The following is a 17,342-nucleotide window of genomic DNA, read 5'->3' on the forward strand; positions in this document are numbered from 1 at the left end:
AGAGCCACCTGTTTTTAAGTTTTGGAGACCATCATTTCCTAAACGCTAGTCCGTGAGTAGTAGTGATCAGAGGCAGTTTCATAGGTCTATGGTTAAATTTTTAAAAAATGAAATGGGTTTTTCCATACAGCTTAATCTAGCTAATATGACAGACTGTTTTTTCCTTCTGATTACAGACTGATGTCTGTTGTCAGTGCTTTTATGACTCCGAACTGCCCCCTAGTGGAGATAGCATGTATAACAGCATGAAATTTTCTCATTTGCTTGTTCAAGTCATCCACCAAATCATTGTGTGACGTCTAAATAAAAGTTGAGAGTGAAAGGGTAGTCGCTCAGTCGTATTCGACACTTTGAGATCCTATTGACTGTATGTAGCCTCCAGGCTCCTCCGTCCTTGGGATTTTCCAGGCAAGAATATTGGAGTGTGTTGCCATTTCCTTCTCCAGGGGATCTTCCGGACCCAGGGATGGAACTCACGCCTCCTGAATTGCGGGCAGGCTCTTTACGGTCAGTTCAGTCGCTCAGTCGTGTCCGACTTTTTGCGACCCCATGAATTGCAGCACGCCAGGTCTCCCTGTCCATCACCAACTCCCGGAGTTCACTCAAACTCATGTCCATCGAGTCGGTGATGCCATCCAGCCATCTAATCCTCTGTCGTCCCCTTCTCCTCCTGCCCCCAGTCCCTCCCAGCATCAGGGTCTTTTCCAATGAGTCAACTCTTCGCATGAGGTGGCCAAAGTATTGGAGTTTCAGCTTTAGCATCAGTCTTTCCAAAGAACACCCAGGGCTGATCTCTGTCAGAATGGACTGGTTGGATCTCCTTGCAGTCCAAGGGACTCTCAAGAGTCTTCTCCAACACCACAGCTCAAAAGCATCAATTCTTTGGTGCTCAGCTTTCTTCACAGTCCAACTCTCACATCCATACATGACAGGTGGAAAAACCATAACCTTGACTAGACGGACCTTTGTTGGCAAAGTAATGTCTCTGCTTTTCAATATGCTATCTAGGTTGGTCATAATGTTCCTTCCAAGGAGTAAGCGTCTTTTAATTTCATGGCTGAAGTCACCATCTGCAGTGATTTTGGAGCCCCAAAAAATAAAGTCTGACACTGTTTCCACTGTTTCCCCATCTATTTGCCATGAAGTGATGGGACTGGATGCCATGATCTTCGTTTTCTGAATGCTGAGCTTTAAGCCAACTTTTCCACTCTCCTCTTTCACTTTCATCAAGAGGCTTTTGAGTTCCTCTTCACTTTCTGCCATAAGGGTGGTGTCATCTGTATATCTGAGGTTATTGATATTTCTCCCAGCAATCTTGATTCCAGCTTTTACTTCTTCCAGCCCAGAATTTCTCATGATGTACTCTGCATAGAAGTTAAATAAGCAGGGTGACAATATACAGCCTTAACGAACTCCTTTTCCTATTTGGAACCAGTCTGTTGTTCCATGTCCAGTTCTAACTCTTGCTTCCTGACCTGCATACAGATTTCTCAAGAGGCAGGTCAGGTGGTCTGGTATTCCCATCTCTTTCAGAATTTTCCACAGTTTATTGTGATCCACACAGTCAAAGGCTTTGGCATAGTCAATAAAGCAGAAATAGATGTTTTTCTGGAACTCTCTTGCTTTTTCCATGATCCAGCGGATGTTGGCAATTTGATCTCTGGTTCCTCTGCCTTTTCTAAAACCAGCTTGAACATCTGGAAGTTCACGGTTCATATATTGCTGAAGCCTGGCTTGGAGAATTTTGAGCATTACTTTGCTAGCGTGTGTGATGAGTGCAATTGTGCTGTAGTTTGAACATTCATAACAATTTAATTTTATAATTAAAAGAAGCTTTGCCTCATTTGCATTTGGGCCATGTCTTTTTCTGGCTTCTCTTGCAACCTCTCTGCCCACTATTTCTTTTCCTCTTGGCCGATACTACTGATTAATTTAATTAATACTTGTTTTAGTCACTAAATTATGTCCAGCTCTCCGCAACTCCATGGACTGCAGTCCACCAGGCTCCTCTGTCTATGGGATTCTCCATGTAAGAATACTGGAGTGGGTTGCCATTTCCTCCTCCAGGGGATCTTCTTGACCCAGGGATCGAACCTGTGTCTCTTATGTCTCCTGCATTGACACGCGGGTTCTTTACCACTAATGTCACCCGGGAAACCCAGAAGTGATAATAATAACTTCCATCAACTAAGTATGATTCATGTGCTAAGTATTTTTAGTGTTCTTTAAATACTGTCTAATTAAAATAAATCTGAAAATATTTAATGTTTTTCTACTCTGTTCCCAGTGCTGCCCAACACTGCATGAAACTGATCTCTGAATGGTCATTAATGATCAAATTCAGCAATCTTTTCTGGGGCTGTGGTGGTGAATGGAATTAAGTAGTCTCTATTCAAGTGGAATTTCTAGCCTGAGCTTCAGTGCTTCCCCTCAGTCACCGTGGCCTCAACACCTCCTGATTCACACTGGTGTGAAACACACAATTATAAGTAAGAAAAGAGGTATAATTATGCCAGTTGCTGTAAAGGAATGCTGCAGTCAGCAAAGACTTAGATAATATGAAAATAATTTATGACATGAAGGATAAGCTAGAAGTTAGCCAGGTAAGGAGAGAGGTGAAAAGTGTTTTGTTTAGCTTGTTTATTTTGTAGAAGGGGTAGTAAGGGCAGAGGCCCTGATGGGAAAATTAAACATGGGCTTCCCTGGTGACCCAGTGATAAAGAATCCATCTGCCAGTGTAGGAGATGTGGGTTCGATCCCTGGGAAGACCCTCTGGTGAAGGAAATGGCAATCCACCCCAGTATTCTTGGCTGGGAAATCTCATGGACAGAAGAGCTTGGCAGGTTACAGTCCATGGGGTTGCAAAAGAGTCTGACATGACTTAGCGACTAAACAACAACAAATTGAAAAAAAGAGAGAAGTTCAGAGGGAGAGCAAAGAGGGAAAATTAGGCAAGATTAGGTAGGCTCAGAACCTCCCACTGTGTTTTGCAAAGTTCCTTATAATGCTTTATAAAATAAAAAGCATCTAATTGCAACTAATTATATAATTCATTATTTGTATATTATTTGTCTGAAATAGGTCTTTCCCACTGTGCAGAGCTCCTTGGTGGGGTGTGCTGGAAGGGAGCAGGTGGTCATATGTCTTTAACTCATTGTTTGGTGCTGCCCTGAACTCCTCCCATAGGCTGATTTCATTTTAAGTAAAATCCTGCTTTCCTGACAGACATTAATCCATGAACCCAACACATGATTTCCTTACTGAGTTGGTAATATCGTAGCCATTCTTTCACTCGCTGGTCTTGGATGAACATGCCTGTGTGCCAAGCAATTTAGGAAATCATAACAGGTTCCTTGTGTCCTTATGCTTGTCCTAGACTTAAGACTAGGCATAATGGAGACCCAAGATCTCATCTACAAAGCAGAGGACAAGTGTTCCAAAACACTGAATTTCAAGGTATCAGGTGATTTTTTTTTTTTTGGCTGTAGTTTAATTATTCCTGTTTCAAAGCCTGCTTTTGTTTTCCTCTCCTCAGCCCATCTGCCAGGCGGCCTATCAGAATGACCTGGGTCAAGTGTGGCGGTGGGTGAGGGAAGACGGCAGCTATATCAACATCCAAGACGGCTTTAATGGAGACACCCCTTTGATCTGTGCTTGCAGGCGGGGGCACATGAGAATTGTTTCCTTCCTTCTGAGAAGGAATGCTGATGTGAATCTCAAAAACCAGGTGAGGCTGTGACCGCGGTGATGCCTTTCCCCTTGGCGCAGTGGAAGCAGTGGGCGTCATTTGCTTGTTGTTCGCAGTTCTTAATATAAACAAAATTTTTTTTGGCCTTACTTTAGAGAGACTGACACTTATTGAGGCCATGTTATTGGGCTAAAAAGCAAAATAAAGCCTAATTCCATGGGTAGGTATAGTTCCATGAGCAGGCGTATTTTGTTGGTTTTATAGCGATTATGTCCTTGCATTTATGGAAAAAACAAAACAAAACAGGAATGGTTCACTCATTTGTCTGCAAAGAGTATCTTCCTTTCTTTTCCTCCTTCTCCTCCTCCCCAGGCTTCTCTTTGCCCTTCTTCTTTCCCTGCTCAACTTCCTCACTATTACAAAAGTAATTGGCAAGAGTCCCTGGAAAACAAGTATTGACCTGGTGCTGCTATTTCATTAGTTAGACTTTTGTCTACTATGTCAATGTTCTGATCTCCAGAAGATTCTATAATTTGCCTATGGAATAAAAGAATTTCAGTAAGACATTTGCAAAGAATAAATATGAAGCTACCTGAAACCAGACAGGAGATGCCGTGAACATCCTTTCAGAACCCGATGGGAATGTCCAATTCTGGCATCACAGTAAAGCTGACATTTAAAGGACACTGAATAAATATTAAAAGTCACTCTTTGTAATAATTGTGAATGCCCAGTACCAACTCGAGTACATTCAATGGCAGAAAATAGCCCATAAGGCCCCACCTGCCCCTTCCAAGTCACTTCAAACTCCGCATTTGGAGTAATATATTATCAGAAAATGGATCACTGCTGGACTTTCTTATTTGTGCTTCCTATTCTCTGTGTTGTTGGGTTTAAAAGCAAGTCACGGCTGGGCTAACAGATAGGCAGTTTAGTGGAGTGTGACATGATTGCCCCAGCACCCAGCTGAGGAACCAGGTGGGTGGCCTTGTGGTGAGAGCGGGCAGCCAAGACAGATGTGTCTGGGTTCATGCCCTCTCAGGAGACTTGGTGGTTAGGAAGCTGAGAGAGGGAGATGTTTGTCAACACCAAGACGGGCTGAGGAGGCAGCTTAGCTCTGTTTGGCAGAGAACCTGAGCCAGCCTGCTCATGGAGATGATGGAAAGGACTTCAGTGGATACTTAAGTAGAGATTTTATGAGAAGTGGTATTTGGTCTGCAATTTAAAAAATATTTTTAATGTTTTTTAAAAAGGTTTAATCTGTTACATTTTCCCCTATTATTAATTCTTATACATTAATAATTTGAACTGATGCTTTCTCATTTCTTGGGTCTAGGAACTGCCTTCAGGAAGTTCTCCTAACCTAGGAGTTAGGAGTAAGCACTCCTAACCGGAGTCCTTAAAAACAAACAAACAAAAAGCTCTGGTGTGTACCATTGATGATTAAAGAGGGGTGGTGGTGGTAGCTTAGTTGCTAAGTCGTGTCTGACTCTTGTGATCCCATGGACTGTGGCTTGCCAGGCTTCTCTGTCCTTGGGGATTCTCCAGACAAGAATGCAAGAGTGGGTTGCCATGCCCTCCTCCAGGGAATCTTCCTGATCCTGACTCAGGGATCAAACCCAAGTCTCAAACCTGCACTTCCCGCATTGTAGTTGAATTCTTTATTGCTGAGCCACCAGGGAAGCCCAGATTAAGGACTAACTATAGATTTTCATACTAAATTCAGTCCTTTGTTTATATCTCAATGTATTTTTCCCCCAAACTGAGTGTGATAATCCATCTTTTGATAATTCGTAAAATGTACATTTTATTTACTGTCTTCTTCTGTGGCCCAACTTTTCCTTTCGACTGTACTGTGTTCAACATTCTGGTCAATGGAAAGCAGGGTTTACTCATTAGATGTACTCTTCAAAAAAGGGTGCCACGGGTATCACAAAAATAAAAATCACAGACTAAATTGTTTGATATTATAATTTAAAAATCTGACTTTTGAAAAAGTGTTTTATTAATAAAGGGTCCTTTTATGGATTTTTTAGAAACAGAGAACCTGCTTGCATTATGCCGTGAAGAAAAGATTTACCTTCTTTGATTATCTACTCATTATCCTCTTAATGCCTGTCCTGCTTATTGGGTATTTCCTCATGGTGAGTACAATACTCATGAGATAAGTGAGTAAGAGATCGTCAGCATGAGTCATTTTTGCTACACTGGTGAGATGTAAATAAATGGTAACAAAAATAAGCTCTTGGTTTGTATTCTATAAATCGCATTACCAACATATATGCAATACTATGATTGAAGTAAAGCAAGAAGAAAGGAACCCAGGTCAATCAGTCAATGATAAAATAATCTATGCAATGTTTATTCGGAAAAATAAATTAATTTTGATTACGAATCTTCTGAAGGAAAAGCAAAAATTCTAAATATTAAAAAAATCCCCTCCCTACTGTTTATTTTCTCTCTCTCTCTCTCTTTTTTTTTTTATAAGGAGAGTGTAAGTCTGTACATGTCTTTCTGAGTTTCTGACTTTTAGGACCCACCCTGGTGTGAATTAAAAAACAGATCCCAGGAGATATGCACCAGAAGCTGAAAAACATAAGAGATCTTTACGGAGAATTTGAAGCCCACCTTTCCCCTTGGTAGATTTATTCATGCTTGCAGGAATCTTTGGAGTGCAGTAATCTGCTTGCATAAAGAAAGATGCAGTTGGTATATGAATATAGTCATATTATGAATAGAAAATTAAGCTTGAGTTTTTTTTCCCCAAATAGAGTGACAGGTTTGCACTGACTCATTCAGTTTTTCCCATCTGGTTCTTCTTTTGGCAAGCTCCACGTTTGAGAGATGACTCAACATATATGCAATTTATTTCAGTTAAGTGACCAACTCCCTTCCCTTCTGGCTAATAGACTATAGGTGTTAGTTATTCTTGTCAACATAAGCTCCAGAACAAACTCTGCCACTAGGCAATGTGATTATCTCCTTGAGTAATTAAATGTTATAAATTTTGAAGAACTATAATTAAATTGGCAACATTGATTCTGAGGCTTGGATTTATGAGAGAGAGGGAAAACTATAATTCACTGACAAACATATAATCTGTTTATACTCTCAAAAAGTTCTTAAAAATGTATATTTAGTCCACAGCATTTGAATGTTTGTAGTTTTTGTGTGTGTGTGTGGGGGGGGCGGAATCTGCCTTCACTTCCAAGCCTTTTTAGAGATTTTGAGGAAAAAGTCTCAACCATGATTGGTCAGGCTGTTTCAGAATTTGTTGACACACAAACTTGCTCTCTAAAACAGTACAGTGTTTAAAGCTGGAGCCTGGGCAAAAAAGATGAATTACAGTGAATGAGTCAACTCTGTACATGTATTATATTAATTCATGGGAACTGAAGTTGTAGATATAATGGTCATCTGAGTTAAATTCACCCATTCCAGTCCATTTCAGTTCACCGATTCCTAGAATGTCGACGTTCACTCTTGCCATCTCCTGTTTGACCACTTCCAATTTGCCTTGATTCATGGACCTTACATTTCAGGTTCCTGTGCAATATTGCTCTTTGCAGCATCGGACCTTGTTTCTATTACCAGTCACATCCACAACTGGATATTGTGTTTGCTTTGGCTCCATCCTTTCATTCTTTCTGGAGTTATTTCTTCACTGATCTCCAGTAGCATATTGGACACCTACCAACCTGGGGAGTTCCCCTTTCAGTATCCTATCATTTTGCCTTTTCATACTGTTCATGGGGTTCTCAAGGCAAGAAAACTGCAGTGGTTTGCCATTCCCTTCTCCAGTGGACCACATTCTGTCAGAGCTCTCCACCATGACTCTCCTGTCTTGGGTGGCCCACATGGCATGGCTTAGTTTCATTGAGTTAGACAAGGCTGTGGTCCATGTGATCAGATTGGCTAGTTTTCTGTGATTATGGTTTCAGTACGTCTGCCCTCTGATGCATATTGAAAAGCAGAGATATTACTTTGCTAACAAAGGTCCTTCTAGTCAAGGCTATGGTTTTTCCAGTGGTCATGTTGGGATGTGAGAGTTGGACTGTGAAGAAAGCTGAGCGCTGAAGAATTGATCTTTTGAACTGTGGTGTTGGAGAAGACTCTTGAGAGTCCCTTGGACTGCAAGGAGATCCAACCAGTCCATCCTAAAGGAGATCAGTCCTGGGTGTTCATTGGAAGGACTGATGCTGAAGCTGAAACTCCAATACTTTGGCTACCTCATACGAAGAGTTGATTCATTGGAAAAGACCCTGAAGCTGGGAGGGATTGGGGGCAGGGGGAGAAGGGGACTACAGAGGATGAGATGGCTGGATGGCATCACTGACTCGATGGACATGAGTTTGAGTGAACTCCGGGAGTTGGTGATGGACAGGGAGACCTGGCGTGCTGCAATTCATGGGGTCGCAAAGAATTGGACATGACTGAGCGACTGAACTGAAGTTGTAAATTTGTGATGCATAAGGAATAAATGACATGAGAGGAAATAATCTGGGAAGGGATCAGAAAGGACTGTGTTACATCAGAGGACAGGAGGAGAAAGGCAGATATTGAGGTGGGAGGGAACGGCAAAGAGAAGACAGCTGGATCAGATCAGATCAGATCAGTCCAGTGTTTCTCATGATGTACTCTGCATACAAGTTAAATAAACAGGGTGACAATATACAGCCTTGATGTACTCCTTTTCCTATTTGGAACCAGTCTGTTGTTCCATGTCCAGTTCTAACTGTTGCTTTCTGACCTGCATACAGATTTCTCAAGAGGCAGGTCAGCTGGTCTGGTATTCCCATCTCTTTCAGAATTTTCCACAGTTTATTATGATCCACACAGTCAAAGGCTTTGGCATAGTCAATAAAGCAGAAATAGATGTTTTTCTGGAACTCTCTTGCTTTTTCCATGATCCAGCGGATGTTGGCAATTTGATCTCTGGTTCCTCTGCCTTTTCTAAAACCAGCTTGAACATCAGGAAGTTCACGGTTCACATATTGCTGAAGCCTGGCTTGGAGAATTTTGAGCATTACTTTACTCCTGTGTGAGATGAGTGCAATTGTGCGGTAGTTTGAGCACTCTTTGGCATTGCCTTTCTTTGGGATTGGAATGAAAACTGACCTCTTCCAGTCCTGTGGCCACTGCCGAGTTTTCCAAATTTGCTGGCATATTGAGTGCAGCATTTTCACAGCATCATCTTTCAGGATTTGGAATAGCTCAACTGGAATTCCATCACCTCCACTAGCTTTGTTCATAGTGATGCTTTCTAAGGCCCACTTGACTTCACATTCCGGGATGTCTGGCTCTAGGTCAGTGATCACCCCATCATGATTATCTGGGTCGTGAAGATCTTTTTTGTACAGTTCTTCTGTGTATTCTTGCCATCTCTTCTTAATATCTTCTGTTTCTGTTAGGTCCATACCATTTCTGTCCTTTATCGAGCTCATCTTTGCATGAAATGTTCCTTAGGTATCTGATTTTCTTGAAGAGATCCCTAGTCTTTCCCATTCTGTTGTTTTCCTCTATTTCTTTGCATTGATCGTTGAAGAAGGCTTTCTTATCTCTTCTTGCTATTCTTTGGAACTCTGAATTCAGATGTTTATATCTTTCCTTTTCTCCTTTGCTTTTCACTTCTCTTCTTTTCACAGCTATTTGTAAGCCCTCCCCAGACAGCCATTTTGCTTTTTTGCATTTCTTTTCCACAGGAATGGTCTTGATCCCTGTCTTCTGTACAATGTCATGAACCTCATTCCATAGTTCATCAGGCACTCTATCGATCAGATCTAGGCCCTTACATCTATTTCTCACTTCCACTGTATAATCATAAGGGATTTGATTTAGGTCATACCTGAATGGTCTAGTGGTTTTCCCTACTTTCTTCAATTTAAGTCTGAATTTGGCAATAAGGAGTTCATGGTCTGAGCCACAGTCAGCTCTAAGGAGCTTCCTAAATGATAAAGGTGCTTAACTCCAGGACATACCCACTTGAATAGGGACAGCCATGCTCCCTACACAGTGGAATGGTGGGGGATGCTCAAAGTGTCCTGTGATCAGAATCTCAGAGGACTAGGCAGAAAAAGTGGATTTCCGAGGACCCTAGTTAATTTCATTCATGTTTTCAATCATTCACCACATACTTATTTTTTTTTATTTTATTTTTAAACTTTACAAATTGTATTAGTTTTGCCAAATATCAAAATGAATCCACCACAGGTATACATGTGTTCCCCATCCTGAACTCTTTATGTGCCAGACACTGTGCTGGGTATTAGGAATACAATGATGCACCAAACAGGTTTGGTCCTTGTCCTCATGAGAGTTAGATGGTAGTGAAGAATGAGTCACTCAATCAAACAGTGAAAGAAACTTACGAAATTCTCGTGAGGTAGTTGGTACACAGAGGTGGTCAATGGAGAGGGATGTTGCCTGGACAGGTAGGTCAGAAAAAGCCTGCTGGAGGAAGAGGGGCATAGGGTGAGATATTTACCAGGCAAAGAAGAAAGAGAGGAAGCTTCTAGGCAGAAGAAACATTCAGTGCAACTCTTCTATGGCACAGGGCAGCCTGTGGGGATGAAAGACTGCTGCTGCTGCTGCTGCTGCTAAGTCGCTGCAGTCGTGTCCGACTCTGTGCGACCCCATAGACGGCAGCCCATCAGGCTGCCCCGTCCCTGGTATTCTCCAGGCAAGAACACTGGAGTGGGTTGCCATTTCCTTCTCCAGTGCATGAAAGTGAAAAGTGAAAGTGAAGTCGCTCAGTCATGTCTGACTCTTAGCGACCCCATGGACTGCAGCCTACTAGACTCCTCTGTCCTTGGGATTTTCCAGGCAAGAGTACTGGAGTGGGGTGCCATTGCCTTCTCTGGATGAAAGACTAACAGAGGCCAATGTGGCTGGAGCAAGGTGAGCCAGGGGGTGTGGCTGAGATGGCTGAGGCCATAAGCGGAGGGTGGAATATATGGGGATTGCCACAGGCTGAAGATTTTGCTTTTGTCCCCAGAGCGACGGGATGTTATAGAAAGGTTTTGAGTGAGGAAAGGAAAGACAGGTCACTGGACTCCAGCCTCAGTAGCATTTGGCAGGTCTGGGATGGCGCCCTAGATTTTGCATTTCTAGGTCCCCAGATGCTGATGCTGCTACTCCAGGATTACACTCTGACAACTATGGCTTTCCCTAGTTGTTATGGGAGGGCAGTGGGTGGGGTGGGGAGAATTTAAGAATGATTCATAGATGCAGGGGGATGTTGGGATTAAAATAAAGCCTATTGATGGGAATATTCCAGATATAAGATGGAGACAATGTTTGTAAATAACCCTCTCTTGTTCTTCTTGTGCTTGCTGTTGTAACAGGTGTCAAAGACGAAGCAGAATGAGGCTCTTGTACGAATGCTGCTTAATGCTGGTGTTGACGTTAATGCCATAGACTGTGTAAGCTTACATTTTTAGTCACTTTGAAATAACATTCAAAATGGTATTTATGGGTAGTATACTTGTCTCAGAAGAGTCAGACATGACTTAGCAACTGAACAACAATACTTGTCATCTATAAAGTTGCTTGTTTTTTATTTTGTGAAACACTTGAACAGTTAGTTGCTCCTTCCTCCTTTCTTGCCTTTCTTCTTCCCTCCCTCCTTTGCCTCACTCCCTCCTGCCCTCTTTTTTCTTCTTCATTTTTACTATGTCAGGCAACCTTGAGATTGCCACTGATCTCATGGGATTAATACTTTTATTGAATATAGGACATTTTTAAGAGAACTGCTCCACCAGTAGTGGGAAGGTAATAAAAATGGAGGCTCTGATTACAAAAGTGCATTCTCAGTAGTTAAGCTGGAACCCCAATGCCTGTGCGTAAACCTTGCCGGTTGTTACATATGCGAGTTGTGGCAAGTTTTAAACTTACCTGACTCTTGGGTTTCCTTATCTGTAAGATGGGGACATCACTAGTTCCTACAAGGCTCATCATGTGATGCACTGAGCAGAGTAACTGGCACACAGTAAGTGCTCAATGAATCCTAACAGCTGTTGCAGCCAAAACCCCAACCCACTGGTGAGAAGGTCCCCAACTGCAAACCAAGGAAAAATAAGGGCAAAGGTCAAAGAGAAATCCAAATGACAGTAAAAACAGTGATAACAGAAGCAGTGTAAGCTACTTTCTTCTTGTTTAAATATAAGATTTTGTTTTCACCTTTTGCTCCATACCCGTGTACTCATCTTCTCTTACATGATAATATAGGGATCAGAAGTTTACTGGCATGAAATTTTGCTTATATTAGTAAAATGAAACTTTGATTCCCAGTTCTTTATTGAAAGGGCACGCAAGTTGAAATTTGATCCTAAGAAAACCAATATTCTTAGGTTTTCTTTACGATCCATGCTGTGTACATCCATGCTGTGTATTTTATGCTGTGTACATCTGTGTGTGTGCATGTTTATTACCATTTTTGTGTGATGAAAAAATGTCCCTACCCATGTTTGCATTATTGTAATTTTAGTTTTGGTTATATCGGTATTGTTTAAATGGAGGTAACACACTCTGTGTGTGTGTGAGAGAGAAAGAGACAGAGACAGAGAGAGAGAGAGAGAGAGAGAGAGACAGAGAGAGAGATACAGGAGGAGAATGCCCAAGAGAATACATTTGTGAAATTAATGTTTTCCCTTTTATTTAGGGTAGAATTTTTGGATTAATTTGGATAGACTGTGCATCATCATTTTCTTAGATAACTTTAAAATGTATTAAGTAAGATATTTAAAAAACCTAAAAGGTTTGTTGCAGGTATTGCTTGGTTTTCTTATTTAAATTCAAAAGGTATATTTATTTATTTTTTCTTTTTTTTTAATAGTTTTTGCTTTAAGTATTGTCTAGCCATTTGTGGTTAGAGACTGTATGTTTAAATGGAGGTAACACACTCTGTGTGTGTGTGTGTGTGTGAGAGAGAGAGAGAGAGAGAGACAGAGAGAGAGAGATACAGGAGGAGAATGCCCAAGAGAATACATTTGTGAAATTAATGTTTTCCCTTTTATTTAAGGTAGAATTTTTTGGATTAATTTAGATAGACTGTGCATCATCATTTTCTTAGATAACTTTAAAATGTATTAAGTAAGATGTTTAAAAAACCTAAAAGGTTTGTTGCAGGTATTGCTTGGTCTTCTTATTTAAATTCAAAAGTTGTATTTCTTTTTTTCTCTTTTTTTAATAGTGTTTGCTTTAAGTATTGTCTAACCATTTGTGGTTACAGACTGTATTGGATGACTTCTGATGTCTTGTCTAATTCACGATTCTGCTTATTTAGTGTTATTTGTACAACTAAAATATGTAAAACACGTGTAATGTCTTGAAAGATCATTTCATCCAGAGCTTCTTAGTTTCTAACTTAGTAGTTGATGATTTTCAACTTGCTACACCAAGGATGCATATAAATGAGTCAACAGAGAATGTATCTATTTTAAAAAATGTGTTCGTAATAATAATTGCAAACTTAATTTCCCTTAAAAAAGGTTTACAACTTTGCCTATGACTGAAATTTCCCTAGGACATTTTTCTCACTATCTATGCCTCTCTCCATCTCTGATAGAAAAATCACATTTCTGCATACACACAAGCACATACATGCAGACACACTCTTTCCCCACTATTTTTCAAAAACCATCTAAATATTAAGGTCCATTTTCCAAATCTAAATAATGTAGTATATTGCATTTTTAGGTAATTAGATCCTATTTATTTCACATGGAAAAACTCAGATCCAGATCTTCATTTAACATGTTATCATTTAATAAAAAATAAGTGTTTGCAGCATTATTTCCTATGATCTTAGAGGAATTTCTGGGGAATAAGATCCAGAGTCAATTTTATTAGTCTTGACAGTCACGCATACTATTTCTTCACTTCTTGAATATTATTATTCAAAATCATAGTTATTTGGCTGCTTTTTAAAAGACAAAATTTGGGGCATGAATATCTCAGCTATAAATTTCCTTTGACTGTCAGTTAGTGTTTTAAATTAGACCCACGCAGCAGCAGCAGCAGTAGATCTGCTATTGTATAGCATAATATAAGCTATAATATAATATAATAATATAAGCTTATAACATAATATAAGCTACAACAAAGCAAGGATGAGCAATGACCATGTGGACCAGCACTGATCTCGTAGGTATGCTATAACATCTGAGCACCAGCAACCTTCTTCAGACTGGAGGCATTTTGATTATGAACCATAAAGGATGATATTTGTAAAAACTTGTGAACTCTTTAAGAGAAAAGATGGTAACATAATCAAGGTGGTGATTGTCCAGAATTGTAGAAAGAAACCCTGGGATAGTTCAGCATCAGCCTTTTATAAGCGGAATTTGTTTAGTCTGCAACAGAAAACAAGAAGGGACGATATGGATGACTTACAGGATGTTGATAATATACACACTGAGGCAGAACAGGCTTTTTGAGCACAAGAAATGCAATTGCACATGGATGGTTTGCAGACTGTTGGTTTGGCTTAGCTGTGTAAGACAAAATATGAAAAGTACTTGCTGAAGAAGCCACACGTACGGTGTGTAAGGTTCTGATGGAGCCGTTGTATTGTTGGTCTTTTGTGTTTCAGTATGGCTGCACTGCACTACACTATGCCTGTGAAATGAAAAACCAAACGCTCATTCCTCTGCTTCTTGAAGCCCGTGCAAACCCCATGATAAAGAATAAGGTAAGGATCTGTGGACCACGGTCTGAGGTCCTTCCAGCAGCATCACCTTCTAACGTTGGCCTTGTGTTGACATAAATAAATTGCCCCTGAAGTTGTTAATAGCAAATTATTAAGGAATCAAGTTATCCCATTAAAGTTAGAACCCAGTGACATTCAAAGCCCTTGCCAAGCCTGAGTCAATCACACTAAACTATTTACTAGATCCTTTGCATTGACATTTGACTTTCTTGGCGATAACTACAGTTTCTTTTTCTTCTCAGGATGGTGAGACTTCCCTGGATATTGCACAGAGATTAAAATTTTCCCAGATTGAATTAATGCTAAGGAAAGCATCATAATCTTTGTGATCTCATATGAAGAAGTAGTAAAAGGCCTGGATTGTGTCTCAATCTTGGATTATGGGTCTGCAGACCATTCACTCTGGGGACACCCATGGTACGGGGATAAGGTTGGTTGCCATGGGTAACATTTTCGAAGAGCTTTGTATTTCCAATGTTTTTTGCTCAGTGGAGTTCATTGTGGTCACAATCCTTCTGGGGGAGACACTAAAGATGTTGGACTCTCCACATCAGTCAAAAAAAGGTGATGTTTCAAAGTCAATCTCTCCTGAAGGAAAGGATCAGTGTTCTGTCTTTTCAGTTGCACTGCTCTTATAAAGAGGCTGTCCCGTCCATATCCTGCCCCAAAAGACAAACCGTTCCTCTGAGGCTCCTTTGAGTAATAAGACGAAGAATCAAGCAGATATATTCGTACAGAATGGTATATGTATGTGTGTAGGTTTAGAGATTAATATGTAAATATTCCATCTTCAACAAAATCATGTATCAGTTGTCAACAACAAATATTGGCAAATGCTTCAAGTCAGGTTTTTTTTTTCCCTTACAAAGAGCCACTGTATCAGCATCTCGAGATGTTTTGCTATCAGTTTACAAATTAGAGCCGTCTTGATTTCAAACATGATTATATGACTATCAAGTTGTTTGTTCAAAAATATTTTTATGATTCTCTTGTGAATGCAGGGCAGTTACTAATCTTGTTAGTGCATTTTTTATTGATAAAATTAAAATATTGTAAATTATTTGAATAAATAATTCTTTACAAGAAAGAACTACGTGATGAGGTGGCGTCTGGATTAAACTTCTAGAGGAGAGAGAGTGAACATTGAAAGATCTGTCTCAAGTTCTTTGTCTGTTCTGAGACAGAACAGAAATAAGCATATTTAAAAATGATTGAATTTTTACAAAGCAAGACTGCATCTTGATTATTTTTAGCCATGGACTACACAGTATGTAGTAACAAATGCAGTCTAAGAATGAAAGATTTACCATCTCCAAACAGAACAAAGGTCTAATAAAAAAATAAAATCCAGGAAAATTCATTGAACTCTGCACAGTACCTTAAGCACATACTTTTTGAGGGAAGTAGTTGTGTGTAGATATAGATTCTGAAGACCTTAAATGTCTCTTACTACATTATCTAAGATCCATTCACGTTGAACTGAGTTATAAGGTGACTCTGAAGATTAAAAAAAAAAAAAAAGTGAAACTTCCAACAAATTGCCAGTATGCCTTCAGTTTGGTGTCAGTGTTCTGCAAAATCACCATACCATGTAATTCATAACTGTTGTCTTTGTGTGAAAATTGAACAATTTTCTAAAGAAATAAATCCAGATTTATAAACAAGTTACTTTGCCAACAAAGGTCTGTCTAGTCAAGGCTATGGTTTTTCCAGTGATCATGTATGGATGTGAGAGTTGGACTATAAAGAAAGCTGAGTGCAGAAGAATTGATGCTTTTGAACTGTGGTGTTGGAGAAAACTCTTGAGAGTCCCTTGAACTGCAAGGAGATCCAACAAGTCCATCCTAAAGGAAATCAGTCCTGAATATTCATTGGAAGGACTGATGTTGAAGGTGAAACTCCTACTTTGGCCACCTCATGTGAAGAATTGACTCACTTGAAAAGACTCTGATGCTGGGAAAGATTGAGGGCAGGAGGAGAAGGGGACAACAGAGGATGAGATGGTTGGATGGCATCATTGACTCAATGGACGTGAGTTTGAGTAAACTCCAGGAATTGGCAATGGACAGGGAAGCCTGGTGTGCTGCAGTCCATGCGGTCACAAAGAATCGGACACGAATGAGCAACTGAACTGAACTGAACTGGGTATGATTGTCTAATAACAGTACCTTTGTTAAGATCAAAGCACAATGTTGTATTATGTTCATGATATTTTTAAAACTTTATTCCTGGTGTTTAATTTTTGAAGGCAGAAAACTGGGCTAGACATTTGTAGCCAGTAGGTCTCCTAGCAACAACCTGTAAATTATCAAAGAAGCTTGAGCTAGAACCTAGGTACTGAAATACACACACATGCTTTATTGGAAAAACTCATAAATATCCTAGAAGATATCTTCTTTGACTCTCAGCTATGAATCTTGGCCTTTTCATCTATACTGTACATTGATTTTTCTTTTTTGGTTAAAGCAACTTGGCTTCCTGAAATAGTGTTATGTCTCTGTAGCAATAAGGTAAAAACATCTAGCTTATTTTTTCAAATTCAGCAACCATCTGGAGATTCAAGACCTCTGACTCCAATTCATAATTTTACTTTATTGCTCCAAAAATATGGCTCATAGACAAGAATAAAAGTTTTAGGGAAGTTTATTTGAATGACTTAAAGAATGACTAGATAATTCCTAGCTGTCAGCTAACACCTACCTTTCAAGATGGCAGAATACATAATAGTACATGAAAACTGTGTTGACCCAATGAGTAGTTCAATTAACTGAAAAAATTAAATGTCAGTTTTAGCCTCAAAAATGCAAAAAATCTGAAGGAATGAATACAATCTTAACCCTAATCTCTGCCCTCCCTTTTACTAATATGGTGGGTTTCCAATGCTGAAAATCTTTAATATCTTTCATTCTTGGCCCCATCATTCTTGAGGTTTTTTCTAAGACTAGT

The 17,342-nt window shown here is 39.9% G+C and overlaps 1 protein-coding gene across 1 annotated transcript in view; it reads left to right on the forward strand.

Annotated features, from left to right (window-relative positions):
* The window catches only part of ANKRD22 (ankyrin repeat domain 22), a 29,210-nt gene extending 11,881 nt beyond the window's left edge, over positions 1–17,329 (forward strand). Inside the window, exons 2-6 of the mRNA XM_005897711.3 lie at positions 3,536–3,727; positions 5,725–5,832; positions 11,032–11,109; positions 14,280–14,378; positions 14,639–17,329. Of these exons, the coding sequence (XP_005897773.1) occupies positions 3,536–3,727; positions 5,725–5,832; positions 11,032–11,109; positions 14,280–14,378; positions 14,639–14,716 (555 nt within the window). The 3' untranslated portion in view covers positions 14,717–17,329. The remainder of the gene's footprint in view (positions 1–3,535; positions 3,728–5,724; positions 5,833–11,031; positions 11,110–14,279; positions 14,379–14,638) is intronic.
* The last annotated feature ends 13 nt before the right edge of the window (positions 17,330–17,342 follow it).

This window comes from Bos mutus, chromosome 26 (assembly GCF_027580195.1).
Source record: "Bos mutus isolate GX-2022 chromosome 26, NWIPB_WYAK_1.1, whole genome shotgun sequence".
In the NCBI taxonomy this organism is placed as follows: domain Eukaryota; kingdom Metazoa; phylum Chordata; class Mammalia; order Artiodactyla; family Bovidae; genus Bos; species Bos mutus.